At 45.1% G+C, this 24,590-nt stretch overlaps 1 protein-coding gene across 3 annotated transcripts in view; it reads left to right on the top strand.

Moving 5' to 3' along the window:
• Positions 1-7,167, top strand: part of ZNF174 (zinc finger protein 174) — a 7,400-nt gene extending 233 nt beyond the window's left edge. The window contains exons 2-4 of one of the 3 annotated variants that reach the window (XM_005872978.2): positions 240-986; positions 1,955-2,177; positions 6,125-7,167. In XM_005872978.2, coding sequence (XP_005873040.1) covers positions 579-986; positions 1,955-2,177; positions 6,125-6,726 — 1,233 coding nt within the window. In that variant the 5' untranslated portion in view covers positions 240-578 and the 3' untranslated portion in view covers positions 6,727-7,167. Of the gene's footprint in view, positions 1-6; positions 987-1,954; positions 2,178-2,675; positions 3,432-6,124 lie in introns of those variants that run through there. The other 2 variants (XM_005872980.2, XM_005872979.2) reach the window with 2 other exon arrangements.
• The last annotated feature ends 17,423 nt before the right edge of the window (positions 7,168-24,590 follow it).

Raw genomic sequence — 24,590 nt, 5'->3', positions numbered from 1 at the left:
TGGGGCGCCCAGCCCCAGCCGGGCTTTTTCGGAGCGGCTGGGCCTTCGGAGCCTCTGGAACGAGCCACCCCCGGGTCTCCGACGCCTCTGCTCGCAAGTAGGAGGCCTTCGCTGACTCCCGCCCCCGGCGCACGCGGCCTCCTGGGATCACCCCGTGGCGCCGGGTGAGCTGCTGGAGGTCTCCTAACCAGAATTCGGGACAGCCGGTGCCGGTGTCTGACAGCTTGAACTTTTCCTAGGTCATGCTGCGCGTTTCTTCTGAGACTTCGTGCGCTCATCGGTGAAATAAAAGCAGTATTTCCCCCACAGTTTCCTCCGAGGATTTTATGACTTTTCTCCTTCACAAGATAGTTCTAGAAACGATCGGAAAGACAGACGCCCTCCACTCCCAGGGACTGTGTTGCCTTCAGGAGTTTGGAGTCAAGGCCAGTGAATGAGAAGGGCCTGTCTGCATCCTGTCCTCAACACCTTCAGGAAAACTTCGTTTCTAGCGTTTAGAACGACTTCTCCAGGGCTATGATCCCTCAGGCTTGAGCTGTTTGCGAGGAGAAAAAAAAAGCTGTCTCCTGAGCCTCAAAATGGCAGCTAAGATGGAGATAACGCTGAGCTCTCAGTCCCACATTCAGGCTTCTTCCAAGCAAGAGAGACACATCATAGCAAAGCTAGAAGAGAAGCGGGGGGCGGCTCTGCAAAAGGACTGCGCCAACCCTGAGGCCTCCCGCCAGAGCTTTAGACGGTTTTGTTATCAAGAGGTGTCTGGACCCCAAGAGGCACTCTCCCGGCTCCGGCAGCTCTGCCGGCAGTGGCTGCAGCCCGAGCTGCACACCAAAGAGCAGATTCTCGAGCTGCTGGTGCTGGAGCAGTTCCTGAACATCCTGCCCCCCGAGATCCAGGCTCGGGTCAGGCATCGATGTCCAATGAGCAGCAAGGAGATGGTGACTCTGGTGGAAGATTTTCACAGAGCAGCCAAGAGACCAAAGCAGTGGGTAAGGAGGGTCTTCTCTGATGGTCCCTAGGATTTTTCTTTTTTCTTCCCCATCTGGAAGAAAAGTGTTTGGTTTCTGGGCCCTCCCTAATCAGAGCCCAGAAATGGACCAGATGGTTTCAAACATGTTTTCTGGCCTCTATTTTGGGAACATTTCCCCTACCCCCAGATGTACCAGGTTTTCAGAAAACCCACCCATGGGCGCTTCCATGACAAAGTGGAGGATCAAGTAAGGTTATTGAGTCTTTGCTGACAGATCTCCCCTCCGTTCCTTTTGAAGGTTTCCTGCCATCAGGATTCTTAGCAGATAGCGTAATCCTGTTGGGTAGGAATTTGATTTATGAGGAACTTCATTGAACCTTGTTCCAGTCAAGTGTCTTGCATATTGCCTTTGGATCAGGAAGTCACAGCTCAGTTGGCTAGTATCCCTTTCAACCCTCACCCTCAAAGTCAGACCAAAGCTGGATCCTCAGCAGGAAGCAAACAATCATGTGCTTTGGGGAATGGAAGCAGTTAGGGAACAGGAGTGGGGCAGTCCTCTTAGAGCCTTGAGCAGAACAATTTATTAGGTAAAGATGGTTTTTAATGGCCCTTACTACACTGCTTCCCAATTCTACAGAGCCTGTTTTCAGGAGTAGTAGGGAGGCAGGTGGGCATAGGGTGGGAATCATGACTGACCCTGTTGTCTGCACCTGCTCTTTAATGACTTTGATTCCAGGCCTTGAGCAAGGCCCAAGCTTTAGGATTCTCCACTCAAGAAGTATTGGCTGATTTGAAGCAGCCTCATTCTGGTCATTCCCCATGTCCTTCCCTGTGTTTTCTTTGAGAGTTTCAGCGATCTCTATCAAAGTTGACCTCCAGTCCATTATCAGGAATTCCCAGGGCCAGGGGTCCTTACAGAGCAGTGAGAGGTCAAGCTGCCTGAGTCAGTCCTCTGGCTGCACTCTAATGCATGGGGCTTGTTCCTAGGTGGCTGTTTGTATGCAGGGGCAGAAAGTGCTCTTGGAAAGAACTGGATCTCAGCTTGGAGAACAGGAACTGCCAGACTTTCAACTGCAAACTCCTAGGAGATATCCTAGGGAGAACTGTTTGGAGGAGCCTTTCCAGGCAGGACTTCAGGACCAGTTTAGCCCCCATCAGTGGGAAAAATTCCCACTCCTTCTGGAGCCAGCCACCAAATTGGCTGGGACAGGTAAATGCTCTGTGCCTCCTCTCTCCCTTTCATCATTCTTCATCTCCATCAAAGCATTCATGGTTCTGAAAAGCCATAGACGAGATGATGATGTTTTTTTAAAATGTTGTATGTAATAGTAGATCTTTATGCCTGAAAAAAATTTCACTGATTAGAATGGTAGTGATATGCCCAGCCGGTGTTGCTCAGTGGTTGAGCATCAACCTATGAACCAGGAGGTCACAGTTCGATTTTCAGTCAGGGCACATGCCCAGGTTACAGGCTTGATCCCCAGTGTGGGGCATGCAGGAGGCAGCTGATCAGTGATTCTCTCTCATCTTTGATGTTTCTATCTCTCCCTCTCCCTTCCTCTCTGAAATCAACAAAAATATATATTTTAAAAAAAAAGAATGGCAGTGATACTACACATAAGAACTATGTTTTTATTTTCTGTTAATGACTATTTGACAATGCAGTACACAACAGGACTGTTCTAGTGCTTTTCTGTCCCTTTTAGAGCTTCCTATATAATGCAGACAGATCCAAATATGACCACTGATGAACTTCCATGCAAGCTGAGTTTCATCACTTAAAATGGTCCTATACTAATATTTAGAAGGGGCCTACACAATGTTCTTTTCATTAGAGAAAAAGCCCACTTCATATTATTTTCTGCCTCCTTCTCCTATGACATTTTCTGTGCTTTAAACTTTTGTGTCCACTTCCTTACCTGTCTCTGGTACAATGCCAGTATAACTCTCAGCCCTACTCCGCACAGCCCTGTGACTGCTAAAACTGAATGACAGTGACCTTTGGCCAGTCTTGGTGAAGTAAATATAGGATACAGTCAGCAAGTTAGAGAGTTACAAGAAAACTGGAGCCTTGATCCCTTCAGATTTGCTACAGTCAGTGAAACACTTTGATTTGATTATTCTCAGAATTCAAGAATGGAGAAGAACTGGGGTATCCAATAGAAAATCAGTGTGACCCTGGCTGAGGTCCTGCCCCATAATCTATGGCTTTTGTGGACCTGAATAAAGTGGACCACACACACTCCCTTCCCCCGGCTCAGCAAAGGCAGCTGGCTGTGTGTACAGTATCTTCCTGCATTTGTAGATTCTCATGCTTCTCATCCCTAAGATCCAACAGTGTCTTCCTTCAGAGCTGCACTGTGCAATATAGTTGCCACTAGCCACGTGCAACTGTGTAGATGTTATTTATTGAGATATAATTCACATACTATAAAATTCACCCTTTTAAAGTGTGAATTTTAGTATAATTACAGTGGTTTTTAGTATAATTACACAGTTGTGCAACCATCACCACTAATTTCTGAATATTTTCATAACTTCAAAAAAGAAACCCATACCTGTTAGCAGTCACTCTCCACCCCTCCCTCTCTAATCCCTGACAACCACTGTCTACTTTCTGTCTCTTGATTTGCCTCTTCTGGACATTTCATTGTCCAGCATCATGTAAAATGTGCTCTTTTAAGATTGGCTTTTTTCACTTAACATATTTTCAAGGTTAATCCATATTGTAGCATGTATCAGTACTTTATTCCTTTTAAGGCTAAATGATATTATATTAATGGACATTTTGTTTATCAGTTGATGGACATTTGGGTTTTCACTTTGGGGTATTATGAATAATGCTACTGTGAATATTTGTGTACAAGTGGACATGTTTTCATTGCTCTTGGGTATGGAGTGGAATTACTGGGTGATATGGTAACTATGTTTAACTTTTGGAGGAAACACCAGACTGTTTTCTAAAGAGGCTGTGCAATTTTACATTCCCACCAACAGTCTATGGGGATTCCACTTTCTTTACATCCTTGCTAACATTTGTTACTGTTGTCTTTTTTATTACAACCATCCTATTAGGTGGGAAGTGGTATCTCGTGGATGTTTTGAAGTATTGCCCTAGTAACTAATGATGTTGAGCATCTGTCCATGTGTTATTGTGCACTGCATTGTCAAATAGTTGCGCATCTGTCCACTTATATATTCTTTGGAGACATGTCTGTTCAGACCCTTTGCTCATTTTTAAATTGAGTTAGTCTTTTTATTGTTGAAGGAGTTCTTTACATATTCTGGATACTAGATCCTTATATAGAGTTTGCAAGTGTTTTTCCTATTCTGTGGGTTGTCTTTTTACTTTCTTAGTTTTTGTTGTTAATCCTCACCTGAGGATCATTTTCTCCATTGATTTTTAGAGAGAATGGAAGGGGAGGAAAAGACAGAGAGAGAGAGAGAGAGAGAGAGAGAGAGAGAGAGAGAAACATTGAGAAACACATTTGATCGGTTGCCTCCCACTCAAGCCCTGACCAGGGCTGGGGATGGAACCTACAACACAGGTTCGTGCCCTTGACTGAGAGTTGAACCTGTGATTCTTCAGTGCTTGGGCTGACGCTCTAAGCACTAAGCATACTGGCCAGGGATCTTTTTACTTTCTTAATAGTATTCTTTGAATCACAAATGTTTTTTTATTTTAATTAAGTCCAGATTATCTGCACTCAAGCCCTGACCAGGGCTGGGGATGGAACCTACAACACAGGTTCGTGCCCTTGACTGAGAGTTGAACCTGTGATTCTTCAGTGCTTGGGCTGATGCTCTAAGCACTAAGCATACTGGCCAGGGATCTTTTTACTTTCTTAATAGTATTCTTTGAATCACAAATGTTTTTTTATTTTAATTAAGCCCAGATTATCTGTTTTTTTTTTCTATATCTGCTTGTGTTTTTGGTCACATATGTAAATTACCATTGCCTAATTCATAGGATTTATATCTATATTTTATTTAAAGAGAGATTGGTTTAGTTCCTACATTTAGGTCTTTGATCCATTTTAAGTTAATTTTTGTATATATTATGAGGTGGGGATCTAACTTCCTTCTTTTGCATCTGGAAATCCAGTTGTCACAGCACCATCTGCTTGTGTTTTTGGTCACATATGTAAATTACCATTGCCTAATTCATAGGATTTATATCTATATTTTATTTAAAGAGAGATTGGTTTAGTTCCTACATTTAGGTCTTTGATCCATTTTAAGTTAATTTTTGTATATATTATGAGGTGGGGATCTAACTTCCTTCTTTTGCATCTGGAAATCCAGTTGTCCCAGCACCATTTATTGAAAAGACTATTCTTTCCCTCATTGAATTGTCTTGTCAACCTTGTTGAAGAGCAATTGATTATAATTGCATGGGCTGCTTACTTAAATTAATTAAAAGTGTAAAATCCAGTTTCTCAGTCACAGTAGTTACATTTCAAGTACTCAGTAGCTGCATTTGGCTAGTGGCTGCTATATTGAATAGCACTCGCACACACGTACACACACACATGTTGCCTACATGTCAGGAATTCTATGGGATAACACAGCTCTGGATCCTCTGACTATCCCACAGGCTATTCCAGCTAATTTCCATCCTGATTCTCAATCCTGTTGGTTAGAAGTTGGGTAGTTTCTGTAAAAAGGATGCATATCTAACCCATATTCCAGGTTCCAAACACAAATGCTGTCAATTTTATAAGGAAAGGAAATTACACATTCATTGGTTTTACCATTATTTGAAGAGAAAGTGGTGGTCATTCAATGTCCACGAAGAGAGAGTGAATTTGCAAAGTTGACATTCCAACTCTCTTTCTTCTTTTTATTCCTTAGTTGATACTCAGGCCTTTGGGTTTGCTTTTCCCTATTTTTCCTTTCCTAAGCCTTTCCCAAAGTTAGGAAGGAGGGAGGAGGTTGGAAAACTTGGTTCCTAACTTTAACATAAATTTCCAGGTACCACCCCCCAAAGATTCTGACTCAGCAGTCTGCTTGTTTGGTAAGTGCCCCAGATGAGTGTAATACAAGTTGCCAGTAGAGGACCACAGATTGAGAAACCTTACAGTATATTTCATAACTGTTCTGCTGAGGTTCTTTCTTTGAAGCCCCAAATATGAAACAGATTCTTTCTAATTATAGAGGCCCCCAGAATGAAAAGTGAGAACAAGGAGAATCCACAACAGGAAGGTGCTAAAGGAGCAAAGCCATGTGCAGTGTCACCCAGCAGACCCAAAGGGAATCGTTTGCAGAGTCCTGATCCAAGAGGGGCAAATATGAGTGAATCCCGGTTGTCACGAAGGCAGGTCAGCCCCCCAAATGCTCAAAAGCCATTCACTCACTTCCAGAGACATTACAGGGAACTGGAATATATCAGCAGCCCCCTAAAAAACCATCCACTGAGAGAGCTGAAGAAAAGCAAAGGAAGTAAAAGAAGCCTGAACAGTCGTTTGCAACGTCTTAGTCACCAGACGACCCACTCAGTGAAGAAACCTTACAAATGCGATGACTGTGGGAAAAGCTTCACATGGAATTCAGAGCTGAAAAGACACAAGCGAGTCCACACAGGGGAGAGACCCTATACCTGCGGAGAGTGTGGCAACTGCTTTGGGCGGCAATCAACTCTGAAACTGCACCAGCGGATCCACACTGGAGAGAAGCCGTACCAGTGTGGCCAGTGTGGGAAAAGCTTTCGCCAGAGCTCAAACCTTCACCAGCATCACAGACTTCACCATGGGGACTGAAAGCAGAGCTTTGGTCTTTCTGTTCAGAAGGAAGGTATTCATGTTTCTCCTTCCCCTTACTTGCATATAAATTATAAAGACTGTCTGTGGGACTTACGAGGAACGCAAGAGGTCCCTGAAGAATGACAGTGTACATTTCACTGGTGAGGGATCCCAGAAGAAGCTGTTGGGGACATGACCATGCACGGTGACAGGGTGAAGAAATGGCAGATCTGAGCATTGGTTGAAAGGGAACTGGGGTCTCTGCTGGAGAGTGGGGCATAACTACTGAAGGAGCATCAGGATGATCCTGCAGGTGTCCCTGTCCCATGTTATATCTTTTCTGCACTGCTTTATTTATCCTCAAGGGTATATTCTATATATAGTTATACATTTGCTGTTATACCAAGCAATCTTTATCATGCACACACTTCTTTAATAAAGATGGGCGATACACAAGAATTTCAAGGCAAAAGTTCATTGGAATATAAATACCTTCGTATTCTTTCTGTAATTCCTGGCTGCTCATAACAAAGGACACATGAAGGGAGAATATGAACATACTTGTGTGAGGAGAGGGTTTCTAAGTAATTAGTACTTTTACCACACACACGTATTGGCCCTCGACCGGAATCAAACCCGGGACCCTTCAGTCCGCAGGCCGACGCTCTATCCACTGAGCCAAACCGGTTTCGGCAGTAATTAGTACTTTTACCACACACACACGTATTGAGGGATCTTTTTATATCAAAGCACCCTTGATTTAGGAAAAGAAAATCTACACAGCTGCTGCAATCCTGTCCAAGGGATAGGGAAAAGCTACAACCAGGAGCAAGTAGTGGATGTAGACTGCTAAGCAGATGTCACAGGGAATCCTTACGACTCTCCTTTCTCACTTGCCAGTAGCTTTAGGAATAACCGAATAATTGGGGTAATGAAAATGTTCTAAAAGTGAATTATTTCAGTATGTTTACTAAGAATTATTGAAATGGGTTAATTATATATGTAGTTAAGCCAAAATAAAGTTTCTGAAAATGACAAAATATACTTATATAAGATGTTAAAGTCCTGGAACTACGCCTGAGAGATTATCTAATCCCATTCCTTTATTATCTCATGGAAATTAAAATGCAATTATTATACAATTTTTAGTTACCCGGGGCAAGCCAGCTGATCCCCCAGTTGAGAGAAAACTTTTGGTACATGGGTGCACTATCTCAAGCAGAAAACTGGTACGTAGCATTCTTCCTAAAGCATCAGTATCCTAAAGTCACTGCCAGTCACCTCAGGACTACGGCTTGTGCTGTCATTACCTCCCTCCCCATTACATTCTTCCTACAGCAGAGGGTCAAGTGCACACACCTGCATTCCTGCCTTCCAGATATTTGCACATAGTTTCCTTTGCCTTTAGAGCCTGCAACACACACACCTCTTCCATCCTCTCTCACTTCACAAGAGTCGCCTGCTCTGCAAATCCTTCTCTGACAAGTTCTAGGCATACTTAGACTTAATGGCATGTCACTCCCTGCACCACTCTGCACACCAGTGGTGCTCAAGCTGGGAGTACATTTTGCCCCCAACAGGAGATTTGGCAATGTCTGGAAACATTGTTGGGGAAGGAAGGATAGCTCCTGGCCCCTAGTGGGTAGAGACCAGGAGTACGGCTAAATATCCGACAGTGCACAGGATGGCCCCCACAACAGAATTATCTGACCCAAAATGTCAATAGTGCTAGGGTTGGGGAACTGTATCATACAGGATAAAAGATCTTTAAGGACAAGAACCTGTTTTACCACCATTTTAGCTATTGGACTTAGCCCATATGCCACCAGGAGAAATAGAGAAATAGGTGTCAGTAATTGAAGAGCCAGGGGCTCCTCGGGGCCCATTTCTGTCTGAATCAGATCCTGGTGACAATCTGTTGGATGCAGTGGATGAAACTTCTCATCTTTGGGGCAGAGGTGGACTTAATGGAAGCCTAGTGGCCTTTGTCATAATGTTTGGTGGCCCTTTAGACTAATCCACAGTCCTCTTCCCAACAAATACATGAGATATTAGAAGAGTTCATCTTCATTATTAGGCCTAGACCAGCGGTCGCCAACTGGTGGCCCGTGGATCACTGGTGGTCAGTGAGGTCCGAAAAGGTTGTGACCGCTGGTTTAAGGAAACCTTTGGAGCAGTGGTCTCCAACTGGTGGTCCGTGGACCATTGGTCTGTGAGGACCAAAAGATTGGTGACCGCTGGCCTAGACCATACCTCACTCCTGTCTGCTGCCTCTCACTGTTCAGGGCCTCTTTGGTTCCTCATTCTGTTCCTACCTTCCCCACCTCCTTTTTCTATGCCAATTTCACTGTTGTTTCTTAACTTTCCTAATCTTACTTATATCTGTATTAATTTCTTATGGGTGCTGTAACAGATGACCACAAACTTAGTGGCTTAAGACAGCACAAACATCTCAGAGTTCCAGAGATCAGAAGTCCAAAATCAGTTTTGTTGAGCTGAAATCAAGGTGTAAGTAGCCCTGGTTTCTTCTGGGGGCTCTGAGAGGTGAATCTTGTTTCCTTGTGTTTTTCAGCTTCTAGTGGCTGCTGGTATTCCTTGGTTTGTGGTCCTTTCCTCCACCTTTTTTGTTTTGTTTATTTGTTTGTTTGTTTTTAACATTTTTAAAATATATTTTTAATTGATTCCAGAGAGGAAGGGAGAGGGAGGGAGAGAGAGAGAGAAACATCAATGATGAGAGAGAATCATCGATTGGCCGCTTCCTGCACACCTCCCACTGGGGACCCAACCCGCAACCCCGGCATGTGCCCTTGACCGGAATCAAACCTGGGACCCTTCAGTCCGCAGGGCCAAACCCACCAGGGCCTTTCCTCCATCTTCAAAGTGCATCCCTCCAGTCTCTGTCATCACATCACCTTCTCTGACTCTGACCCTCTAGCCTCCCTCTTATAAGGAATATTATGATTATATTGGGCTCACTTAGATAATCCAAGATAATCTCCCCATCAAGATCGTTAATATAAACACATCTGCAAAATCCCTTTTGCATATCTAAGATCTGAAACATGAAGGAAGATAGATGTCCACTTTCCTTATTTATAAGAGTTGAGACAGGAACTCTTCCTTAAATAAGAGCTTTGTTTCTTTGGTACTTTGAACCTGTCTGCATGTGTTTTCTCTCTTCTAATTACAAAATCGATAATTGTTGAATCTTAATGTCTTTGGGTACCTGTTCAACAGTGAACCTTGAATAAAGGTGACAAAATCACCACTCTGACTATCACTCATTCCCAAAAGGTGATGCTACCTTACCTGACCCAGCCCAGTTTTCCTTTGGCAGATGAGTGCCTGTGAGGGTCTGAGGGTCTGGAAGAAGGTTCCTGGGCATCCAGCCACATTTGCAGGTCTGATTTTAAAGAGGTGAAGGGGGAGAAAGAGAGAGCAATATCAATTGGTTGCCTCCTGTATGTGCCCCGACCAGGGATTAAGCCCACAACCTGGGTATGTACCCTGATTGGCTTCAAACTGCCACATTTTGGTGTATGGGACGGTGCTCCAACCAAGCCACACCAGCCAGGACTGTACTCAGTTCTTCAGATGTAGGTTCCTCCTGCCCCCTTCACCTATGCATGGTTCCACTAAAGCAGTGTTTCTCAACCTTCTGACCCTTTAAATACAGTTCCTCATGTTGTGACCCAACCATAAAATTATTTTCGTTGCTACTTCATAACTGTAATGTTGCTACTGTTATGAATCGTAATGTAAATATCTGATATGCAGGATGGTCTTAGGCGACCCCTGTGAAAGGGTCGTTCGACCGCCAAAGGGGTCGTGACCCACAGGTTGAGAACCGCTGCTCTAGAAGATGGGAGAGACCAGGATGGCAGAGGGACGGCATCACCTTCAGGAGCAGCTTTCAGGAGGGCAGAACATCTAAAGATGGTTACAAATTAGGTCTCACCACTGGGAGGTATGAGAACAGGGGCATGGGACATGGGCATGTCTGTTGCGGGTGATGGGTGGACATCTGTACTAAGGATTCAGCCTGTTCAGGAGAGAACAGGAGCAGTATGCTTGCATCATCAGGAGGGAAAATCTGAGTGGATGGATTCTGAGAGTGACACACTTAGGAAATGATAGAGCTCAGGAAGTGATACTGCAGAGAAGTAGAGTTCATGCAGAGTGTGTCTAAAGACAATGCCCTGAGGGAGGTTTTTACCTTTTTGAAAACTATAAGAAAGGAGTGTCCAGAGACAGTTCAGCATAGCCAAGTGTTTTTAGTCTGCTTGGGCTTCTATAACAAAATACCACAGATTTGGAGGCTTATAAACAACAGACATTTATTTCTTATAGTTCTGGAGCTTGAAATCTAAGATCAAGGAGCCAGCATAGGCAGGTCATGTTCTGATGAGAGTCCCTGATTGATAGCAGGCTGAGTTCTCTGTGTCATGTGAGCATGATGGAAGGGGTGAGGGAGCTCTCTGGGGTCTGTTTTATAAGGGTCCTATTCATGAGGGCTCCACCCGCCACCCCCAAGAACTAAGTACTTCTAAAAGACTCCTGCCTCCTAATACCATCATCTTTGGAGGTTAGGATTTCAACATATGAATTGTGGCAGGGCTGGGGGGCACACAAACATTCATACCATGCACCAAGTGTAAATGAACTTTGGCTTTGGACAGACCTAGATCTAATCCTGGCTCTAGTTCCCTTTTCAAATCTGTTTCTTCAACTCAATAAGGTTTAAATTAGAGAACCTGAGTTATGTCTCTCAGCATGATGAGTACCCAGCTAAGGCAAAGGCTCCATGGAACAAATGCCTCATTCCTTAAGAGGCCTGGTCCCCCCTCGGGGTGGCTCTCAGGGGTCTGGTCCAGATATTACTGGAAGTGTGGACCAGTGGGCAAGGCTGCCTCAGGCAAGGCCAACCTACAGCAAAACTGGGAAGGTGATCAAGTCTGCCTTTAACTACCCTACACTCTTCTTTACAAACCTTTTCAAAATCGCAGACTGGCTCTAGCCGGTTTGGCTCAGTAGATAGAGTTTCGGCCTGTGGACGGAAGGGTCCCAGGTCCAATTCCAGTTACGGGCACGTACCTCGGTTGCAGCCTCCTCCCTGGCCCAGGCCCTGGTCAGGGCTCATGTAGGAGGCAAACAATGTGTTTCTCTCACATCAGTGTTTCTCTCTGTCTTTCTCTCTCTTCTACTCTCTCTAAAATCAATGGAAGAATATCCTTGGGTGAAGATTTTTTTTAAAAAAATCACAGTCTATTGCTGAAAGAAAAACCAAGATTGTCCACAGTCCAGTTGTTGCATAGATCCTTCTACCATACCTTAATAGACCGTCATCCAAGTTGTTGTTAGAAATTTTCATAGATGGGGAACTTGTCACTTTACAAGGTACAACATTTCCTTTGGGGGCTGTCATTGTTTTAAGTTCTAAGATGCTGGACTTTCAGTCATGTAGGCCTTTGCCTCTGGATCCCTGGTTGCTTCTGTCAATACCTTGGAGAGGCAATGGGCAGGGGCAGAGAACTGGGAATGAGGGGGATCATGTTACAGCTTCTAGAATGCCCCCACACAAAGGCTTTGTAAAAATCTGTCAGTCTTTTTTATTTTTAAACTTTTAAGGTTGGCACTATTGCAGATGTCCCCTATTTTCCCCCTCTTAGGCCACTTCCACCCAACCCCACCTCCACCTCCCTTGGCCTTCACCACACTATTTTCTGTGTCCATTGGGGTATGCGTATAGTATATGTTCACTAGCTAACCCCCTCACCTTCTTTATCCAGTCACCTCCTCCCCTCCCTCTGGCACCCAGCAGTCTGTTCCACATATCCATGCTTCTGGTTCCATTTTCTTGGTCCGTTTATTTTGTTCATTAGTGAGATTATATGGTATTTGTCTTTCTCTGACTGACTTATTTTGCTTAACATAGTATTCCATTGTGTAAATGTACCACAGCTTTTTTATCCTCTCATATGCTGATGGGAAAATCTGTTGGTCTTAGCTCCTCAACACAGAGAAGGAGCCCACAAGGGAAGTTTGTTTTCAGGATGAAGGTGAAGTAAAACATTTGGAGACCCAGACATCTCTGCAGAATATGCCCCTGTATGTCTAGTTCTGAGGCATATACCGCATTGAGCAAGATAATTCCCTGGGAAAGAGGTTCTGTTATAGAAGATGACAGTAAGAGTCCTCTCTGATCCAGGAATTGAAGGTCATGGATCAACCAGAAGCCAGATATGTACGCTTAGGAAAGGGATATCAGAGCCAAGGAGAAAGTCCTTTCTGTTGGAGATGTTTGCTCCTAGAGAGTAAGGGACCTCCTGAGGCAGGTGGATGGGATAGGACAGTTGTATCCCAAAGGATACTTGGAGGATAGCTTCATACCAGCTGGGACTGTACCTAGGAACATCACACTCTATCCGTAGGGTGTTGTTGGGCACCTGGGTTCTCCAACTTCTGGCTGTTTTTTCCTAGAAACAGAGAAAGTACAGGTAAACAGGAAAAGCTTACTATACATGGGGTCAGCTGACGCATTAGCTGAGGTCCTTGTAAGGTTCTCCATTAGAGAAGTCAGCCCACTGCCCTGTGCTCTTTCCAGGAGTCTCCAACCAATAAACTCCAAGTCATCGTGCAGCTCCCAGCTCTCCTCAGAAGAACATAGGCTCCCTGACCTTCCTGGCCAAATGAAATCTCTCTCATAGCATGATGTGCCTCTTCTCTGTGGCATGCACCATACTGCAATGTCACACTCACTTGTGATTAAAGCATCTCCCTAGAAAGTTTAGAAAAAACTGTAAATTCATGAGGAGGCAATAGGTCTTCTCTCCACAAAGCTAGCAACCATCATCTCTGCTTTCTCATCCCACTAAAACATTACTTTTGCCTTTAAATCTATCTCGAAGTCAACCCTTTTTCCTCACTCCCATGACCCCCACTACAGGCTCTCATCTCTCCCTCACTGTATTATAGCAGCCTCCTGAGTGTTTGTCATCTTTGGCTGGTCCCAATCTGTAGCATTTGGTTGCAGATTTATCAACACAATGCAGGTCACATTGAAAACCCTGTCCCATGCCAAAACCGGTTTGGCTCAGTGGATAGAGCGTCGGCCTGCGGACTGAAAGGTCCCAGGTTCGATTCCGGTCAAGGGCATGTACCTGGGTTGCGGGCACATCCCCAGTAGGAGATGTGCAGGAGGCAGCTGGTCGATGTTTCTCTCTCATCGATGTTTCTAACTCTCTATCTCTCTCCCTTCCTCTCTGTAAAAAATCAATAAAATATATTAAAAAAAAAAAAAAAAAGAAAGAAAACCCTGTCCCTGCCTTTCTATCCCACCACCACATGGGAGCGCCCCTCATCCCAAGGTGGCGTGCTGGATTGCTGATGGCCCCCAAACTGACCCAAATAGTGGGGAGCAGAGCCCGGTGTCTCCCCCGCTGGGCTTGGGACTTGATGGGTAGATGGGGCATAGGCACCAGTGCCTATGGATGAGGAGCGGACCCCTCTACAGAATGTACACTGTCCAGGCCCCTCCTATTGGGCCGTCAAGCACCCAACCTGAGGAAGCCTTGTTTCTTTTTTTTTTTTTTTCCAACTATTGGAGAGCATTTATTTGGTAAATCACAGAGGCAGAAAGCTGGGCTTGGGACTTGATGGGTAGATGGGGCATAGGCACCAGTGCCTATGGATGAGGAGCGGACCCCTCTACAGAATGTACACTGTCCAGGCCCCTCCTATTGGGCCGTCAAGCACCCAACCTGAGGAAGCCTTGTTTCTTTTTTTTTTTTTTTCCAACTATTGGAGAGCATTTATTTGGTAAATCACAGAGGTAGAAAAAGTAATTTGTAGAAGAAAAGGGCTTAGGAAACAAGTTATACAGGCAAAGGAAGAGCCCTTGGAGCTTGGGAGTGAGGAAGGTAATGATAACAGCACCTGGGGGGTGGGGGCAAGGAAAGGCAAGGGCGTGCTCCCAGGAGGGAGAGCCAAGGAAACCTTGTTTCTTATTGCCTGGCATCGCTGTCAGTGTGAAGAGGGGCCAGGCCATTGAGGAACCCTCTGAGAAATGGGTGTTATGAGGAGGGCAAAATAAAGGAGGCAGAGATCGGGGTATATTCCAGGTAAAAGGAAAAGTATGTTCACAATTCTTGAGAAATTCAATAGCCTGGTATATTTGATGAACGGTAAGAAAGTCAATGCAACTAGAGCGTGAGAAACAGACAAACAGAATACAGAAAAGAACAGCTGGACTTGGAGCTAGCAAGGCACCAGAAGTGAGCCTGTGAATTTCGTTTCCCAACCTTGATGGCAATTCTAATGCATCTGGTCTTGGCACTTCCATAGGCGTACCCTGCTGGTGGCCGAGCACAAGTTGCAGGGGTTCTTCTCCAAGGCTGAGCAAAGATTTCTGGGAGCCCCAGCCAGCGCACCCTCACCTTCCACCCACTAATCGCTGCCCCTGTACTGCCAAGGTGGAACAGAGAGGAGGGGAACTTGATGTCTAGTGTTGTCTCTCAGAGTAGCACTGGAATTTTCTTCTGAGTTCCCGGGAGCATATGACTTTACCTCCATTATTAATGGGTCCTGTCTAAACCACAATCCCAACAGTTTTCAAAATTCACCTCATTGCATCTAAAACCATTTAAATGTTAAAAAAAAAATCACCTCATTGCCATCATAAAAAAGCAGTTAGCCTTGGCTGGTGTGCTCAGTGATTAGAGTGTTGGCCCATGCACAAAGCGTTAAGGGTTTGATTCCCGGTCAAGGGAGACAACCAATATCCACGTGTCTCTTTCACATCAATGTTTCTCTCTCACTCCTTCCCTTCCACTCTCTATGGTTGAAGATTAACAACAACAACAACAACAAAAGCATTTATTAGACGTCAAATTGCACATCAGCCGAACCGGTTTGGCTCAGTGGATAGAGCGTCAGCCTGCGGACTGAAGGGTCCCAGGTTTGATTCCGGTCAAGGGCATGTACCTTGGTTGTGGGCACATCCCCAGTGGGGGGCGTGCAGGAGGCAGCTGATGGATCTTTCTCTCTCATCAATGTTTCTAACTCTCTATCCCTCTTCCTTCCTCTCTGTAAAAAACCAATAAAATATATTTTTTAAAAAAATTGCACATCAGACAGACATAATCACTGCCTAGTAAGAGCTTGCAATGTAGAGCTAAGCCTGATGTGAATACACCAAAAACAGTAAAATCAAAACATTAAACAACAGTACAAGTGCATACAACAAACATACTTATGAAGTATCCAAAGGAACTGGAGATTGCAGCATATTCACAGATTTCTACAAATGTACACTTATGTCATATCCCTATCTTCCCCAGGCTGTTAATGCAAGAGGGATGTTAAAAAAAAATAAAAGACAAACCCGGCTGGAGTGGCTCAGTGGTTGAGCTTTGACCTTTGAGCCAGGAGGTCACAGTTTAATTCCGGGTCAGGGCACATGCCCGGGTTGCTGGCTCGATCCCCAGTAGCGGGCTTGCAAGAGGCAGCCAATCAATGATTCTATCTCATCATTGATGTTTCTCTCTCTCTCCCCGCCCCCACTCCCTTCCTCTCTGAAATCAATAAAAATATATCCTATATAATAAAAGCCTAATATGCAAATTGTTTGACTGGGAGTTCAACCGCTTGCTATGATGTGCGCTGACCACCAGGGAGCGGTGCAGAACATGGCTGGCCTCCACTACATGGGGCTGGCAGTGGGTGGCAGTGGAGGTGCTGCCGGCCCCAATGGGCCCTGACAAGAGCGGGACTGTGGCTGGATGGTGGAGCAGGTGAGCAGCAGCACCAGGCCAAGGCGGATGTGAGCAGGGGCGGGGGTGGGGGGGGGCGATCGCCCCACAGAAGGCGACCAGAGGCCAGCAGGCCCTGATCACCTGATCGGGGAAGGGCCCCAGGCTGGGATGGGGAACTGGGGGTTGGTGGCGGAGACCAACCTCCTGCGGCACCTGGGCAGGGGGCTGCAACCTCTCGCTAGCTATCTGGGGGCGGGGACGATGGGGACGAAGTGCGGTGAGAATGCAGGGTGTTTGCCAAGCTCACTCTCACTCCCCCTACTACCCTTCCCTGGGACGCCAGGGGCCAGGGCTCGCACACCAGGGAAGCCCCCGGCTCAGGTGCTGGGTGCCCACGAGGAGTCCTCCCTGCACCCCTGTGGCCTCTTCTGGTGAGCTGGGCCGCGGCCACTGGGACCACAGGGGCCAGTCAGTCGGCTCCCTGTGGCTTTGCGCAGGAGCTGGTCTGTGAGGCTGGCTGGGAGAGAGCGAGCTGCCCAGCTTCCGTGCAGCCCTGCTGGGCAGCCCAGAGGCCCACACTGCGCCCCAGCCCACAGAGTTCAGCCGCAGTCACTGCATCTCCACGTGGGGACTCCGGCACCGTGACTCAGGTGTGGGGCCCAGGGGCCCAGGTACTGCCCAGGACCCAGGGGTCAGCTATGACCTGCCCTTCCATACAAGATACTTGCACTTCGACCGCCCGCCAGGCCTAGGGACTGCACTTATGCATGAATTTCATGTACCAGGCCTCTAGTAAGTAAGTAAGTAAGTAAGTAAGTAAGTAAGTAAGTAAATAAATAAATAAATAAATGTCAAATCACCTGTAGTCAGATGGGCCTGAAAAGATGGATAATGGTCATACTGTTACCAGCTCAATAGCTCTCTCAAGCTACAAAATTAAAACAGATGAATGTATACACACACTTCTAATGAAGATCATTTATTTTTTAAACAGATGATCAAAGCAAAGACACTTTCCTACTGAAATACTACAGAAATAACAAGTTTAATGAACAATTCAAAACAGACTCCTCAGACAAACTATAACCTGCTTTGCACACACGTGTTAAATTGGCAGATTACTTTGAACAAAATCTGCTCTGCGGTTTCAGATTGTATGACTCATCAAAACAATGCCACTTGCCTGGCCAGCGTGGCTCAGTGGTTGAGTGTTGAACTAGGACAATGATGGCGAACCTATGACACGCGTGTCAGAGGTGGCACGCAAACTCATTTTTTTGGTTGATTTTTCTTTGTTAAATGGCATTTAAATATATAAAATAAATATCAAAAATATAAGTCTTTGTTTTACTATGGTTGCAAATATCAAAAAATTTCTATATGTGACACAGCACCAGAGTTAAGTTAGGGTTTTTCAAAATGCTGACACGCCGAGCTCAAAAGGTTCGCCATCACTGAACTAGGAGGTCACTGTTGGATTCCTGATCAGGGCACATGCCCAGGTTGTGGGCTTGACCCCCAGTGTGGGGCGTGCAGGAGGCAGCCAATCAATGATTCTCTCTCTTCATTGATGTTTCCATCTCTCTCTCCCTCTCCCTTCCTCTCTGAAATCAATAAAAAATATTTTAAAAAGAAATAAACAATGCCACTTAATTATATTAAATCTCAGGAATCAAAAACTTAAAACAGCATTTACTTGGAAGTGTCACTTGTTTTTAGTTTTAACTCCCTGAATTACTGGGTTAGTAATTTTCTATGTTAAATGGGGAAATGTGAATAGATTATTCATTACTTATTGCAACAAAGCTCTAAACAAAACTATTTAAGTCCAACTCCTTCAAGAGTAATTAAATTACCTAGATTTATTCTGAGGATTAAATTATATAATATATGTAAAAGATCTAGCATGCTCACTAAACAATCGTTCTTACTTTCCTAGATGTAATATCTGCGGAATGGGCAAAAAAAAAATAAAATCTCTTCCTTCTAAAACTTCCTTAAAAACCATGTAAGCAAAATTAAAAGAACTCTAGCAATAACCTTTACTTTAATGAAAACTGAATTAAAAAAATTTTGTGTTGTTCTCCAGCTCATACAAATGGAATTCGAACAGTAATTGAGTTACTGAGTTAGAATCCTGGCTTCATTCACTAGCTGTGACATTGTTTATGTTTCCTTGATTGTAAAATAGAAATCATAGTGCCTAAATCAAGGTTGTGGTGAAAAGTAAATGATATACTACATGGAATGTGTATAAAATGCTTAGCACAATGCCTGTGACAAATAGGGTAATTGTTCCTCGATTTTCAGTACAGATATTGAAAAGCACAAGCATAATGAAAATGTGCTATATTTACATGATTTTTTTATAGGTTTGCTGATGAATACTGTGGTGCATATTTAACCTGAAATTTTTCCCATACATGGTACATTTATTTATTTATTTATTGTTAATCCTCACTTGAGGATATTTTTTCCATTGATTTTTAAAATATTTTTTGTTGATTTCAGAGAGGAAGGGATAGAGAGAGAGAGAGAGATAGAAACATCAACGAGAGAAGAGGATCATTGATCGGCTGCTTCCTGCACACCCCCCACTGGGGATTGAGCCCACAACCCAGGCATGTGCCCTTGACCCTTGACCAGAATCGAACCTGGGACCCTTCAGTCCTCAGGCTGATGCTCTATCCACTGAGCCAAACCAGCTAGGGCTCCATTGATTTTTAGAGAGTGTAAGGGAGGGTAAGGGGAGGGAGAGAAAGAAACCTCTATGTGAAAGAGTAACATCGATGTGAGAGAAACACATTGATTGGTTGCCTCCGGAACACACCCCAACCTGGCCAGGGATGGAACCTGCAACCCAGGCACGTGCCCATTACTGGGAATCAAACCCAGGACCCTTCAGTTCATGGGCTGACTCTCTAACCACTGAGTGACGCTGGCCAGGGGCCATATGTAATACATTTAAAAGGTTCCTCTCCTGTGTAGCTCTTGTGGTGGCTTGCAAGCTCTGAGTCCAGAATAAAACCTTTTGCACATGTTTTGCATTTATTTATTTTATTAATTGTAGAGAGAGGAAGGGAGAGGGAGAGAGAGGTAGAAATATCAATGATGAGAGAGTATCGTCCATTGGATGCCTCCTACTGGAGATCTAGCCTGCAACCAGGGCATGTGTTCTGACCAGAAATTCAACCGTGACCTCCTGGTTCATAGGTGAAGCTCAACCACTGAGCCACACCGGCAGGCCACCTGAACGTTCTGTTTGTGTTTATTCAACAGATGTGTAATGAAGCTAGAAGTCTATAATTTGGGCAGCATTTCAGAAAGACACTTTGAGGTACTCTGTTATAGCCACTCCAATGTGCCCTGCTCCCAGGTGGAGCTTCTGAAAGCAAGAATTTGGTAAGCCGTTTCTCCTAGGAGCAGACATCTAAGTGAAAGGGATATTTGGAAATAAGTCCACCCTACCACCACCACCTCTATTACTCAGGGCGTACCTTCTCTAAAAGATTGGGAGATTTAAGTTTATAAAAAAAATAAAATAAAAAATAAACGATTGGGAGAAGGGACTTGATCTCACCTGGGGCCCGGTTGTCCGAGTGTGGACACCATCTCCGGTGTGGGAGTGTCTTTTTCAAGATGCCACGGGGACTTTGGGTCAGAACTGGGAGGGGTGAGAATTAGTCCTTAGAGGTCCAATTTCTCTGCAAAGCTCCTTTTCACACTCAAGGGCTTACTCCTGGCTGGCTGGGCCCCACTTACTGCTCTGGAACTAATGATTTTGGGAAACCTCCTACTACCCAGGCAGAAACAGCAGAATGTGACCCATCAAGATCCGAGACCAGGAGTCCCAACCACTGTGTCTCCCCCGCTCCCATTCTCCCCAACTTCCCCAGGAGCATTCCCCAAAGCCGCCGGAAGTGCCCGGGCGCTGCATTTAGGCAACTCTGCCTTGTGATTGGCCAGTGTGACCGTGGAGGGGCCAGTTTTTTGTTGTTGTTTTTTAAATCCTTACCCTTGGATATTTTTCCATTGATTTTTAGAGAGGATGGAAGAGAGAGAGGGAAAGACAGAGAGAAATATCGATGTGAGGGAAACACTTTGATTGGTTGCCTCCTGCACGAGCCCCGACCAGGGCGAGGGGAGCCTGAAACCGAGGTACAGTGCCCTTGACCAGAATCGAAACGGGACCCTTCGGTCCACTAGCCGAAGCTCTATCCACTGAGCAAAACCAGCCAGGGCGGAGGGGCCAGTTTTCTCTTTTTTTAAAAAAATCCTAGGACAGAGAGGAATGGAGGAAGTGGGGGACGAGAGGGAGAGAGAGAGAGAGAGAGAGAGAGAGAGAGAGGCGGGGGGGAGAAAAATGGATGTGAGAAACATTTATCGGTGCCTCCCCTACAGGTCCCAGACCCGGAATGGAACCTGCCTGCCTTTTGGGGTATGGAAGGATGCTCCAACCAACTGAACAACTCGGCCAATCAGTACCAGGCCAGTTTCCCAGTGTTGACCAGTAACGCCAGACCGATGACTCACCGGGCATGCTGGGAGATGTAGTTTTGTGTTTTTTTTTGGTTTTCCAAGCAAATATTTCCGGTTCCGCTGCCTGGGTCTCCCCGGTGAGCTCCGTGCAGGCGGGCGCCCTGAAATGGAGCTAACTTAGGGTGACTCCCCGGGTTTGTAATGTTTCAGGGAAGGAAGCAAGCAAGAAGACAGATCCTGGAACCCGAAAGATTATCCGGACTGAAAGTTGGGTCCAGCCGGCAGTGCCCTGTGGGCCCAAAACTTGGGTCCTGCCGGCGTGAGGTGAATGAGTAGCCCGGAGTGCGGGTCCTAGACTTGGCCTGAGCTGGCCTCTGTGTCTTGGGCTGTGGGTATGTGGAGTGTAACGAGGTGGAGTGTATCGGGGTGGAACGTAAGAGGCGGGGTGTGTCTTCGTGTGGACAAAGTTTATTCAGATCGGCTTAGGCCTGGTTGCTAGTCTCTGACCCAATGTAATCTAGGGCAGCGATTATCAGCCTTTTTCATCTCATGGCACACATAAACTAATTACTAAAATTCTGGCACACACGAAATATATTTTTTGCTGATCTGATAATAAAAAGGGTATAGCCCTAACCTGTTTGGCTCGGTGGATAGAGCGTCGCCTGCGGACTGAAGGATCCCAGGTTCGATTCAGGTCAGGGGCATGTACCTTGGTTGCAGGCACATCCCCAGTGGGGTGTGTGCAGGAGGCAGCTGATCGATGTTTCCTCTCATCAAATGTTTCTAACTCTCTGTCCCTCTCCCTTCCTCTCTGTAAAAAATCAATAAAATATATTTTAAAAAAATAAATAAATAAAAAGGATATAATTTTGATTCATTCACACTGGACGGCTATTGTTGCATTGGCTGTTGTCATTTTTTTATTTGACAGTCTAAGGGAAAAGAGGTCAGTGCCCCTGACTAAATAGTCAGGTGTTGCATGTGTTAAAAATCCTTGCTCACACCAGTGTGCCTCTTGCAGCACACCTGTTGAAAAATCGCTGATCTAGGGGAATTGTGCCCCAAGACTCATCAGAACTGAGATCAGGTTTAGAGCCTGAAGCAGGGAGTAGAGCTGGCCATTTGCTTCTCCAAACATATGCCTAATGATACCTCACACTGAAACAGCCCCACCGCTACATGTTTTCCACATTAATGACACGGGTGCTGTGGTGTAGGGATTTGGAATTTTAAAATTGAGTTCCTTCCCCAACCTCTGCCACTAGTTGCTTAGATCTTAGCCAATATATAACTTTGCTCTCTTCAGCTGCAGAGGGCTGGTCAATACGCTGACTGTCCCCCAGGGCTTGCCATGAAAGGGTTTGTTCACGATCTGTTTGTGAGACCCTGGAAAAATGTTTTTAAGGTCTTCCTGGAAAGGCTGCTTTTGGAAACTGAGCTGTCCTCCTGGGTGTGTCAGGAAAATTATGATCCAAGAGAAGGCATCATGCCTTTAAATGATGAACCAGTTCATTTGTTCCTTGGCTTTCATTCTTCATGGTGTTGCTGGGGAAAGAAGCTTCGTTCTGCATGCTGTAATGACCTGGTTGGGGTGGGTGTCTTTCATCATCTGTAAATGGGACAGCAATACCTACCTTTCAGGGCCATTAGGAAAGTAAGTGAGGACACTCAGGAAGTACTGTAACACAATGAGTAGCATGTAACAGACACTTCGTAAATACGCATTCACTCATTCCATTGTCCTGTGTAAGTACCTCTGTTGAAATCCTTATCAAACCATCTTGTAATCACATCTTCTCAAAGGTAGAGAATGTAGCTCAGTCACCATTTACACCCACAGCTCCTGGCACAGTGCCCACTGTCTGTTCTGGAAGAAGGAAGAAAAGAATCCAGTATCCAAGCATGGCCCGCATCTCCCCCCTACTCGCTTTTTATTTATGAAAATGTCATACTGCTTGTCTGTGTAAATAAGATCTCTGAGAGGATACCAGACACTGGTAGCAGTGGTTGGAGAATTCTGGTATTCAGAGTCAGAGGGAGGGAAACTTACTTTCCATATACCCTTTTGTTCTGCTTTTAAAAAGTTACCATGGGCATGCATACTTCTAAAAAAATGTTTATGTCAGAAAATTCCCCCAAATTAAATCAAAATCAAAATATCATGTTGGACACATCTGTAGAAATCATATAGAGAAGAAATATAAATGGCTAATGAAAATAAGAAAAAGTGATCAAACTTACTAAGAAATACACATTAAAATAGTGAGATCTTTTTCACCTAGTTTGCAGAGAAGGAATGATACCTTACCTCTTGGTAAGGATATGTGAGACAGGAGCCTTCTCACTTGAAAAATTTTAACCAACATTCCAGGAATTTTCCCTAAGGAAATAATTGAGCCGTGTGCAGGGGTCTGTACGAGATTGCTCATTGCAATGCCATTTATACCTAAATGTCTTTGTATTTGCTGGGGAAACCTGATCACCAGCCCCTGCTATCCCCTCTCCCCAACCCCAGTCCATCTGATGGAGTATAGTGAGTAGGGCCCTAGGCAGTGCGATCACCCTAGTTGGTATAAGAGAGCAGTACCCAACTTTGTTCCTCTATAGGCCAGGTGAAAACCTGGGAACCAGAGGAGAGAGGTGAAAATTAAAATGCCTTAATTTCTGAAAAGATTTTGGCCTTAGATATTTGTGGAACTGCAGAGAAAGTTGATTCTTATATGTATAGTACATATTACTTTCATAATTAGCGGAGTAATTAAGCCAGGGCTTGGGAAGGACTGAGCCTGCGCATGTAGATGGTAGCTTGTTGCACTCCCTGGCCCAGAGGAACCTGATTACCTTCCTATCTCTGAGGCTGGGGGAGGGTTCTACAGCTGAGGAGGCAGGAATTGAGGGGTTTTTTCCAAGTGCTCCATAAAGGACGGTCTTTACTTGGCAGCTTGGAATGTGGCTAGACTAGAGGAGTAGAGACTGCTGGCTTTGTCCACTGGTAGTGCCTCTAGGTATCTCTCTGCTTGACCCATGGCCAGAGGATTAAAAGAGCCATGAGTAGGCAAGAGAAAAATAATAATAAACCTGTAGAGATCTTGGAGCCAGAGGGAGGGGGAGCAGGCAGAACTCTCAGAATAGGCAGTTCCTGCTGAAACAGTACTTCTGTAGGAGACAGATCACAGCTCTACTTCCAACCCAAGGACTGGAGATTTGATTGTAGCAAAACTTTTTGAACTGAAAAGCATGTTTTGTTTGTTTTTTTAAATTTAATTCAGTAGATACATTAAAGGAGAGGATGGTTATCACAAAGCCAGCAGTCTTTAGATCAAGTGGAAGAAATATCTCAAAACACACTACAAAGCCTGGCCAGCATGGCTCAGTGGTTAAGTGTCGACCTATGAACCAGGAGGTCACTGTTCGATTGGGTGGGTAGGGGGGCATGCCTGGTTGCAGGCTCGGTCCTGGTAGCGGGTGTGCAGGAGGCTGCTGATTCTCATCGATATTTCTGTCTGGCTCTCCCTTTCCATTCCTCTCTGAAATCAATTTTTTTAAATTTATTTTTTAAAAAATGTTTTATCTTTATTGTTCAGATTATTACAGTTGTTACTCTTTTTTCCCCCCATAGCTCCCCTCCACCCAGTTCCCACCCCACCC

This window comes from Myotis brandtii, unplaced genomic scaffold, assembly GCF_000412655.1.
Source record: "Myotis brandtii unplaced genomic scaffold, ASM41265v1 scaffold397, whole genome shotgun sequence".
Lineage (NCBI taxonomy): Eukaryota > Metazoa > Chordata > Mammalia > Chiroptera > Vespertilionidae > Myotis > Myotis brandtii.
The sequence above is the reverse complement of the archived record's forward strand: the minus strand, read 5'-3'. Positions and strand labels throughout refer to the sequence as shown.